At 41.7% G+C, this 11,372-nt stretch overlaps 1 protein-coding gene across 1 annotated transcript in view; it reads right to left on the bottom strand.

The window, feature by feature from the left end:
- Positions 1-1,144: 1,144 nt before the first annotated feature.
- nt5c1aa (5'-nucleotidase, cytosolic IAa) overlaps positions 1,145-11,372 on the bottom strand; it is a 20,355-nt gene continuing 10,127 nt past the window's right edge. The window contains exons 3-7 of the mRNA XM_080015551.1: positions 10,484-10,651; positions 10,004-10,133; positions 6,487-6,609; positions 3,219-3,403; positions 1,145-2,357 (exon numbers count right to left, since the gene is read on the bottom strand). Of these exons, the coding sequence (XP_079871677.1) occupies positions 2,022-2,357; positions 3,219-3,403; positions 6,487-6,609; positions 10,004-10,133; positions 10,484-10,651 (942 nt within the window). The 3' untranslated portion in view covers positions 1,145-2,021. The remainder of the gene's footprint in view (positions 2,358-3,218; positions 3,404-6,486; positions 6,610-10,003; positions 10,134-10,483; positions 10,652-11,372) is intronic.

Genomic DNA, 11,372 nt, shown 5'->3' with positions numbered 1-11,372 from the left:
ATCGAACACGACTAAACTGGACCCCGTGTATTGCTGCCTGCAGCTAAATATATCATTGTTTTTTTCATTAATCACTCTATAAGCTGTAAGGTAATGATTCATTTCAGGTTTAAAACACAGTAAAATCTCAGTTGTGCAAGACCTATAAAAATTGATTCTGGCAAAGTGCATGCCTTGAAAAATAGTTTGTGTTTATGTAGACGATTTGCTACAATCTGTCCATTGAGATCATAAAGCTTTACATTCTGCCTCCAAAGTATGTATTTTTTAAAGATAATGATAAAAGTAAAGCACTTATTGTCCCATTTTTTGCTCATTATTGCTGCCCTTATGTATTATTTACAGGGAACAAAATAATCTGGAAAATACCGGAGAGGGCAGCAATTTAGTCAAATGGATTGACACTGTGCTTAATGGGAACACTTCCTTACTCACTCTCTGAAATGTTTAGACTGCGCAGGACTGCTTTTTAGAAGCATTTTAACATGTTTGCCAAGGCTTCAGGGAATTAACGTTTACATCTTCAATTATGCAAATATGTTAAAAGTCGGATTTTGATAGATTTCTCCACTTATGGAGAAACGCGCGCGTCCAGTGTTCCTCAGGAGTGTGTGTGTGTGTGTGTGTGTGTGTGTGTGTGTGTGTGTGTGTGTGTGTGTGTGTGTGTGTGTGTGTGTGTGTGTGTGTGTGTGTGTGACAGGTTATAGCACTTAGTAACAGAAGAGGGGGGTAATGCAACAAGACGATGATGATGACGATTTTTTAAGGCAGGCCAAGTAATGCCTTTCAAAGGGGAAAGTTTCAACACTTGCACTTCAAACAAAACCTTATCTCTCTGCCCATAGCCTACAATTTCATTTTTATTTTTGTCAGTTTTTGAATAATATCGATCGTATTGCATTTTCAAAAGAAGCGTAGGGCCTTGGGCCTCTCTCTTTTTTCTGAAACCCAGACAGCAAAGAAGTAAATGAAGTCGTTTGCGACATCAAAAGAATCCTCAAGCCCAAATGAGTTATTGATTTGCCAAACTTTGTTGAGAAATATCAATCAGCGCCAGGTGAATGGAGTATGTCTTTGTACCAACATAGATGACCAAAAGATGGCGCCAGTGATCAAGGCATTCATTTTTACAAATCACAACAGAAACACGAATGTTATTTTATTTAAAAGTCAATTCTAATAACACAACATGTATATTAATACAACGTAAAGACAAGAGGCTCGTGTTTGTCATTATAGGTTACAATTTAATTTGGATTTGGAATATGATGAAACTACATTGCAAAGGTACACATTCTTTCTATCTCTTTAGATTGAATTATACTAAGGCCCCCAGTGGAACTTTTTCGTTTTAATAACTTACTTTGTGCTAATACAGCACACTAAAATACATTTGAAATACACTAATTATATTGGCGTTACAGTTACAGTTTTACATTCTTTTCTCACCCTACATATCAAATATTGACACAATCTGTTACACATTTTTATCTTCTTTTTTTGACCCCTTTTCTATTCCGTTTATGGCTCATTTTGTAGCAATATACAGTGAAAAATATAGGTCTACTCTATTTGGGTGCAGCGCTTCAACTATACATCTCATAATATCGACAAAGAGGTCTTCCTCCATCCCATAATAAGAAAGGTTGAATGGAAGTCCAAGTCCAGGTCCAGGAGAAGCTGAGCGACCACGGCAAACCTGGATCATCTCATGTTCCCGATATCTGTTCAGCACCTGACTTAGACTGGACTTACACCGTACTTACACTGTACTTACACGGGACTTACGGGCGTAGCATCTTGTATCCAAATGTAGATCTAATTACCATAATATTACTTTAACAACAAAGGGAAAATATTTGTAACTTTACAGTGATGATGCTTTGCTGTACACTCTTACAATGCAAGATCTGATGACAAACAATTCTCAACCAGCATTGTCATTTATATATCTTCCTTCCCACTTCCCTTTAGGTTCTCTTTTATTACCCCGCCGCCTTCTTTCCTCTCTCGTTGGCCTGCTACTTTCTAGGATACTTTTGGGCGATGCCGTACGGCACATGGGCAGCAATGGTGCCCATCTCTGCTGCTCCCTCCACGTGGAACATCTGGTCGTCAAAGTAGATGTGGGGCCGGATCTTCTCCAGCATTGGGCCTTTAGGGGCCCCCGCCAGGAATAAGGCCTCATCTATTTCAAGGCCCCAAGCTCGCAGTGTCTTCAGGGCCCGGATCCCGGAGCTGGCGGCACTGCGGGCTGTTACGAGAAAGGTCCTGATAGGACAGTCCAGGCGATGGCCCTTGGCGTAGAACTTTTTCTGCAGCTTCCCCAGCGCCTCCAGGAAGCCCTTAAGGGGACCCTGTGAGAGTGACAAAACTGAGTTAAAGGGTAGGTTCACTATTTTCCCACCCAAGCCTTATTAAAATGTTAGTTCACATCATTTATAACTGTTCATAGCACGGATGTGCTAAACATTTTACCGTTGAGACATTTAACCGTCCACTGCAGCTTCTTAATGTTTAAATTTCGTCTAATAGAGCAAATGCTTAAGTCTTAGAAAATGTTAAGTGTCCTTTTAAAAGACTCACATTATAATCACACGTTTTATAGTGTATTTTGGAACAGGGTTTGAATGACAGTGATATCACATTTTATTTCAAACTACTACTACTGCCTCTGTATATCCAAAGCTTAACATTGGCTACAATTGGTTGTTGCCAGTAGGAAGCAGTTCAAATTCCTGTTTCTAGTCTCTTATGTTAGCAGGGATGTAGCCAAAAGAGCTGATTTGCAGAAGTGCAAAAGAGTGTAAAAGACCCTGAAAAATATGTGCGTTTCAAAAATATATTTTCAAACATATAAAGACTGTCTGACAATATTGTTGTTTCACCATTTTCTAAAAGGAGATTTACCATTATTTAAGGCTTGAATGTATGCCCCATTGCACTGCATTTAAGCACTGTGAGAAGCTGCAGCAGAGCAGTTCGTTTCTCAATAGTAAAGTGCTCAGTGAGGTTGTGGCAAAGCTTTCTTTCCAGTTATAAGCAGCACAAGGTAATGCCAGGCCAAGTCACTTTTATCCTTCAAATCCAAGGTGGCGGTAACACAATACTAGATTTGACACGTTAGCACTGCATCTTCTGGATGGATAAAGATGTAGAAGAATCGGCGAAGCGAGAGACACTTGTCACCACTATGTCGACACCAGCACGGCACGTACATGATCGAGGAGGGTGTCCTCATTTTCCTTCTCATGCTCAAAGAACTTGTCAAGACCGTGGGCCTTGAAGATGCGCTCTGACTCGTCCGAGAAGAGGACGGCGTCCCCGTCGAAGGCTACCCTCAGCTGGGTCTCAGACACCTCAGTCGGCTTCTCTGGCATGAACATGGTGGCCGCTGCAATGCCTGAGTAAAATGGGATATGAAGAGAATGGATTCACGCCCCGCCTGAGCGACATGGAGAAACGGACTGTGATAAACAGCAAAAGGGCATTGTATTAGAACAGTAAATTTGCACTCATTTAGTGTCTGTCGATGAGTAAAAAAAATGACTGATATGGAGACAGGTGCAATAAAGTAGGAGTATAAGGAGGGAGTAAGTATTCACAGTTAAATGTACTTATTTAGCAAAAGCCGCTTATGCAGCCGCCGCCCGTTGAAGGAAAAACCTCAAAATGGTATCTCTAGAAGTTGGAATAATTTCAGTACCAGAGCAAAATTCTTTTATGACTATCCCTTTATGGTTTGATGCTGTGAAAGACAATAACTAAAGCACCTGTAATCACCCGCAACCCACATCACCAGGCCTGTGGTGCAGCTGTTAATCAAGACCTATCAAGTAAAATGTCAGGTGTCAGGGTAATGTGTGTGTGTGTGTGTGTGTGTGTGTGTGTGTGTGTGTGTGTGTGTGTGTGTGTGTGTGTGTGTGTGTGTGTGTGTGTGTGTGTGTGTGTGTGTGTGTGTGTGTGTGAGTCATATGTAGGGCTGGGTAACTTACAATACCAGTACCCTTAAAGTGATGCTGATACCAATAGAGTACTTCATTCAACACTTTTTTTCCCTACTATACCCATCATGTGAATGGAAGCATTCAGTTGACAAATAATGAAGTTGAATTTGAGTAAAATGCCACCACCCTAACCCTAACCCATCCAAATGATTTTTACACTTATACATTTTAAAAGTGTTTAAATAATTTAAATATTGATGAAATATAGTAACTGTGGAAAACTGTACATTAAAGTATTTGGGCAGTGTCATTTTATACAAAAAGCCAGTACAGGAGGAAAGATTACAGCGAGGACAACCTCTGTCACTGTTCTTATGGACACCTGACTGTTGTTTTAAGAAGGACTTGAAAAATTGTGAACCTATGCTTTAACCGACTGCTGTAGCTACTGCTGCGATAGTGAGCCAATCATACGTCGCATTAAATCGAAAAACACTCACGGTGATTGGCTGTGAGCAAAACCATACAAATTTATATTTTTTTGATCTGGGTACAAAAGAATGCAGGTATCGTTTCACTGAAGAAGTTTCGATACTACTTGGTATTGGGTTATTTTGGCGGGTACCTTAAGAGTATCGAGTACCAATACTAGTTACACTATATGCCACATAAGGAATGTTGTTGTTGACCCCATCAACTAATATTTATGGAAAAGGTCTTTTCATCTTTGAAAGAACTAAGGAAGGAAATAAAATTAAGCAGCAGGCTCGAAAAGTTATTCAGCACTAACATAGATACTGTTCTTAAATAGAGTTTGGAGGCATTTGTACTGTATATGAGCAATTGTATTTTAGGGCAGTGCTTTTCAACTGCTGCAACGTGGCACAATGAGGTGCCGTACGAGCTCCATGAGGGTGCTGTGAATATTTTTAAAATTCTACTTAAAAAAAAAAAAAAAAAAAAAAAAAAGAAAAATGGAAATGAGCTATTGTGTTGCAAGATCAAAATTGCAAGGCTGTACTAATTAATCAAATTCATCAGTTTCACCAGCAGAACACCAGCGCCAGCAGGACAAATTATACTCTTTTACGAATAGTTCTAGTGAAAGTGAGAACTATTCGTAGCGATGAAAGGTTCGACTCATTTTTTGAGATTCAGTCCTTGACGAGTCAGTAAAAAGAATCATTCATTTTTCCGACTTTGTTCATTTGATTCAGTTGGTGTAAAGCCTGGTGAATGAATGAGGATTTCCAGTGAACGATGAACAAGAGACAGAAGAGTCAGTTTTGCTCTGAGTTGTGAGAGGAATTCTCCCAATAATCATTTAATTCTTTCAAGATTATGTATTCATTTATTAAGATTTGTTGGCTCGCATCACTATTAGTTGACTATTAGTGTTCATTAGTGTAGAGTCCTGCATCACTAATGGACATAATAATAAAGCTTAGTTATATATTGTGGCAGTGTCGTCTACCACACGCCCCCCAAGTGGTGTTATTAGGGACCTCCGCCACAGAGTTACAGGTGACAGGGTTGTAGGCACACTGGCTGCTCAAACCACACCATCCCCACACCACATATGTTTCTGATGTTTTTAGCGGTAAAAAGGATATTGGTGTGTCATGGGATCATTTTAATGTAAAAAAGCGTGCCATGGAAGAAAGACTCTTTCAGGAGAGCCTTTATAATTTCAATCCACTGCATGTCTGTGGCAGTTTTGCTTACCACCCGCCACCCATGTGGGGTTTTTAGGGCCCTCCGGCACAGAGTTACGGGTGACAGGGTTGTAGACACACAGTTTATTGTAGAGAGTGGGCTAGTTGGAATAAGCCCAGGAGCAGATAGACGTGTCATGACAGGGCTCCTCTCCTGAGTGTGTGTGGGGATGGGGGTTTTACCTGTTGCCCGTTAGACCACCCTACCAGCAACAGGTATGCAGCCACTCTGATCCTGGATCCATCAATTACTTAGATCCAGGTCAGGTGTGGCTGCTCATCCACACACCATAGTGTTTTACGAATAATCTTTAAATCGCGATTACGTTAATTAGGTTTATGGGTCTATAACTGGAGGTGAGGGTTGGGTCCAAAACCGAAATGAGAGCAGTATTCATGTGCCGTAACCATTCTGATGAATAAGGGGGAAATAAGTGGCCAGAAATGTTTGTAGAACTCCGCTGGGTAGCCATCTGATCCAGTTCATTTATTGCAGCCACTCTTTCCCTGATTATCTAGAATCAGGTCTGGTGAGGCTGCTCAAACCACATCAACCCCAAACCACAATGTTCAATATGAATTATTTTTTCTTATTTTACAAATCCCTCCAATTTTATGAATCCCTGGAGGATAACACTTGCACAAGGCAAATATGCCGCCTGTCAGCACAGCGGTACCACAGAACATATCGGTGGATTTGCATACTCCGAGAATTCTTTTTAATAGTGTTTTTTTGCTGTTAACACATCTTTTGAGACAATATCAAAGGGAAAAAAGGACCATGTAGCTAATGTGTGTGGGTGTGTCGCTGCCTAGGAACTCACCTTCAGCCAGCGCTTCTCGGACCTTGTGGGCGTCGGCAGACAGGTAAAGGTTGGTATGCCAGGCCTTTAGGTAGCCGATAGGGTTGCTTCCCCCGGTCATGCAGAATCTCTCGATGAACAGGTCTGGGAATGAGAGCAATCAAAATGTCACTGTTTTGAACACACAGATACTCCGTTGCAAGATTTCCGAGTACTTTCTAGGTAAAATATTTTTTTGTTGTTGCAAAATGTGCTGTGCTTGTTACAATGACCAACGTTGCTGTAACTGAGTAGATTCTTTCAGAATTTATCATTGTTTGAGTGTTTTTTCACTCCTTCACATCATAAAGTATTCACAATGTAGGATTACTAGGCCAGGCCACACTGGATCAGTAATTATTTCCTCCCATTTGAGTAATGTAGGTCAACATCCTGCCCCTGGTCTTTTGGGACAAACTTATACCTTGTATTATACTTTATTTCCACTGGATGTCCGCCTGTGATAACATTGGAGTTTTGCCGTAGTTATGTTTAGTTGACAACTTTTCTATTGGAAGCAATTGACTTCAAAAAAGTAGTAAAGTCTTGAAAAGTAGAGGGAATATTCTCTGATGTGAGGACCAGACGATTGGTTGGGAGATATAAGGGTTGGTGGGAGGGGGCCGTGAGGAGGAATTAAGCATGGCGGCAAAGTGTCTGTTTGCATTTTGGGGGAGCACGGGGAAATAGGGCGGGGACGTGCTGATGGCTCAGACAGGTAATGAGGTAAGTGATATCCTAGAGGGTCATATCTTCGAGACGAGTTGTTTTTTTGAGATATTGTGAAAGGTGGGGTAATGGGCTGGGGGTGGGGGGGTGTTTGAACAGTGTGACTGAGTAGAGGGTAATGGGGCCATCGCAGAACTGATGGGATGATGGCGGTGCGGGGAAACGATAGAACGGGGCGGCAATAAGCGAGTGTGATTTGGTGGCTAAAGACGAAGGCCAGAGAGGATAAATTAAAAAGAGCAGCGATGACGTAATGGCCAGGACGCTCGTTTTGTTGGATCAGGACAGACGGAGCGACCGAGACAACGAGACGGAAGGGCCAGAAATAGACATTCAGACTGACAGCGCATCAGTTAGGGAAATACAGAGAGAGATTGAATTCCCCACTGAGACATTCAGATCAATCGAAAGAGGAAGTGGAAGTGAAAGTGGAAAGGCTGTTCTGTACTATGTCTGTGGCGAGTTAACTTGACTCCAAGGTTATTTTAAGTCCGACCTTTTCGGGGTGGTTGTACTTTCTGTACTATTTCCAAGACCTGAAATACAGTTTTAACTGTTTTCAGGTTAGTTTCAGGAGCACTAGATGGTTTTTGTTTTGGGTCGATTTTTAACCCTTAACCCTTAGGCTTCCATTTCATGGAAAGAAGTTGATTTTACGGCACGTTCTCCCATTCATTTCAAAGCAAGTAGTGTGGCTGAATATGGATGGACGTTGTGCACTTACGGAGCCCTGGAAGTGGCATCAGAAAAAGAAAACAACACAAATAACTATATCTATTTGCTATTTACGGTTTGTGTTACACTTCATGGCACCATCGTACTATTCTCTATGTATCTGCGGTTGGTAAAAGAAGTTTGATTGTTGATGTTCTGACCCTAACCCTAGCCCATGAACATGTCCGGTAAAGAGTTGAACTCAACACAGTTGTCGTCATTGAGTTAACAATGACATGAAATCGTGTGAAAGCTGTAAAACTGTTGAAGTTGAAATATGGACGCTTCATGTTACGGACTTAGACAAGAAAAAACAACGTTTGCAGTGACACTCACGCTAATAGGCAGATGCCTCATACTAGTAATAAATCCACGTAAAGCAAGGGTCAGTACTTGCTCATAATCCATTCCTAAAGAAAAATAAAAAGCAATTAAGGAATATTACAAAAGTTTGAGAGGTGCTCAATCAAGTGTGTGTGTGTGTGTGTGTGTGTGTGTGTGTGTGTGTGTGTGTGTGTGTGTGTGTGTGTGTGTGTGTGTTCGGCCACAAATTAATCTGTAATTCGTGGCTTTCTGTTCCTTCCAAGCCACCTCCAGGGCTGCGGATGATCCTTACGAGAGCTGTGTTGAAAATAGCCGAGGCAGTAGTGCAGTAGTGAGCAGGGGCTGTCAAACCCACACCAATCCCCAATACACAGTGAAATTGTAATTGGAACCTATGAACCTAGGCACACCGTCAATTTCAAATATGGAGTCAGTCATCGACAAGTCAATTCTCCAATTCTCAGGGTTTCTTTTAGCGTTTGGAGTGTACGTTTGCTGAGTTCTGTCAACTGCGACAATTCTATCAACTATGATGTTATGTTACTGTTTTGAACTAGCTAGTGTCTAGGCTGCCGTTTGTAAACTTCCACTGCTCAAAAAACGCAGTTCACTTTTTCCAGAAAGTGGAACTTTCTGGAAAAAGTCTCTAATCTAGATAGCTCGAAGACTACTACCCCATAGTAGTGTCTTTTTCGGGAGGAGTTTGCATCTGAGTTTGTATCAGGGAGGACATGTATTTTCATGTCGGTTGGACAGGTCAGAGGTCAGAGGAGTGTCTCATGTGGAAGGCGGTTTCACACAGAGAGCCACCCGAGAGATCAGACGTGGGAGAATTTTAGAACACCAGGCTTTGTCTGTTTTTGTTTCGGGAAAAAAACAACAGAAGGCCCATGAGCTCTTTCCCTTTCCGTCTCCTAAGGGATTCGTGCTCCCTTTTTCCCGGGTCGGCAGTTACGTTTGGACTTTTGAGAAGAAAACATCCAAGCGCTGCACTGGGTGGCAGCTCACGAGCCTGTGAAGATCTCCCAAAGAGACGTCGCTTTTGGTGTAATGTCAGACTCTGTTTGGTCTACAGCGACATGTCTGGAGCGACGCAGTCAAATATCAAGGTCATTTGAGTGTTTGAGAGTTGCCATGCAGTGGGCGGGATGCGCACAAGCACACTGGCTTTGCTTGTGGAGTAATATACAAGCGTTCGTCAATACCGGGGGTGCAAAAAGCACAGATCTCGCTGAAGCCCTTGCTGTCAAGTCCACATGCTTATCATACCTTACACATCCACTAATTGTGTGGCAGTGAACCCTGTTTAACCATAGATGATCAATGGAAAATCTAAATAAAAAGCTAGAAATGGAGGCATTTAGCATTACAAGTTACAACAATACACTAACACTTTTTTTGCATTTAATGTCATCTTCAAACCCTGAATACACTAGACTATAGTTGTAAATTAAACATAGATGTACTTAATTCTAACAGCGATGTCAGAACCACTGACATTAATAAGGCTAGAGGAACTGACTTTGCCATAGCAACCGTAGAAACCGTAGCAACTGATGTAAATGAAACCTGATTGGTTAATAACAAAATTGCTACATTAAACCAAACAGAGTGTGATTGGCTCAGAACAAATGGATCTCTGATTTTCATTGCATTTCCAGGAATGCAATTTTATGGCAGTAAACTGGCACCGCCAGATCAGTCAACTACAACCAGAACTTGCAACACTCACTGTGGTGGTTGATGGTGTTGATGAGGCGGATCCCCACGTGTGCGTGGTTGTAAGTCACCAAAACAATGTCAAACAGCTCTTCGCTTTGCGGGTACAGCTCCCTCAGGCGAGTGTTCACCGCCTCTAGAGCCTGATGGGACAAAACCAGGACACACATAGAACAACATGTAACTTTATTTTTGTCCCATTTAATTGACTGAGAGGAATCGCTTGGAGGAACTTGTGAAGACAGATAGTCAATTGGATTTGCAGCCATTCCTTGACATAAAGGAAATCATTTTGGGTGTCACACATACGTGTGAAAGTGTTTGTGTGTGAACATATGTATGTGTGTCACTGATGTCAATTGCTTGTATGAACTTATAAAGGCATTTCCATGATGTAAGCAATTCATCTTGCCTGTCTGTGCATGGAAAAACATTTGTATACATAGAAAAAATATCAACTATGGGGGTTGTGGTTGCTTGTGCAACCACTGACCTTGACGAAGGGGAAAGCGGGTCCCGGGGCGAAGGGCTCGTTCTCGTGCTCCACCTGGTAGCGCAGGTACTCCTCCACCCCCTTCTGCTCATACACCTTCTGCTCGCGTTCGGTACGGAACAGGACCCGAGAGGAAACAGCGAGGGTGACCGCGTTCTCCGGCTTGGGCTGGGGGAGGTGGTGACAACAATGAGAAACCAAGCAAAAACAAATGCAAAAACCATCATCACTGGCGAGAGACAAGGACCACCCCTCAGTTTGCAAGTTTGCTCAATGCAGACTATTTAAATAAACCTCAATGTCAATCCCATCCTTGTGGTTAAAGAGACATTTAGTGCAAAATGTCAGGTAACCTGTGAATTAGTAAATCTGTTTTTTTGTTTTAGTTGAATGAATTACATTTTTGGCTTCTTATTTTTGAGACTAGTCCCTACATAAATTGGTAAAGTAATTAACAGAGCATCAGTAAGCATCAAGATTTATTTTGAACAGAATGGAAAACAAATCTGGCCAATTAAACCTTAGACCAAGAAGACATTCTGTTGTCCTTGATAGTTCACAATGATCATGAAAATCAAGTTGACGTTACGTCAAACGCACCACAGACCGAGCGGACATTTAAAAAGATCAGCACTTTGACTGGCCACCAGAAGATGAGCTGTTACGTATGTATACACTGCAGAACAAATTATCGTCATTCATTCTGTCGCTGCTCCCCATTGTCTATGGTTCGTGTGCTGCTGTGACACTTTGTACGAGTAACTTTTAGAATACCTCCCATCGATCGATAAAAACTTTAGCAACAAAACATGAATGCAGATTAATACATGCAAAGACATCACAAACATGCCCTCTCATTATTTTAAGCAGGATCTGCCCATTTTACAAT

This window comes from Zeus faber, assembly GCF_960531495.2.
Source record: "Zeus faber genome assembly, chromosome: 1".
Lineage (NCBI taxonomy): Eukaryota > Metazoa > Chordata > Actinopteri > Zeiformes > Zeidae > Zeus > Zeus faber.
Note: the sequence above shows the minus strand (reverse complement) of the source record. Positions and strands in the feature narration are given on the sequence as shown.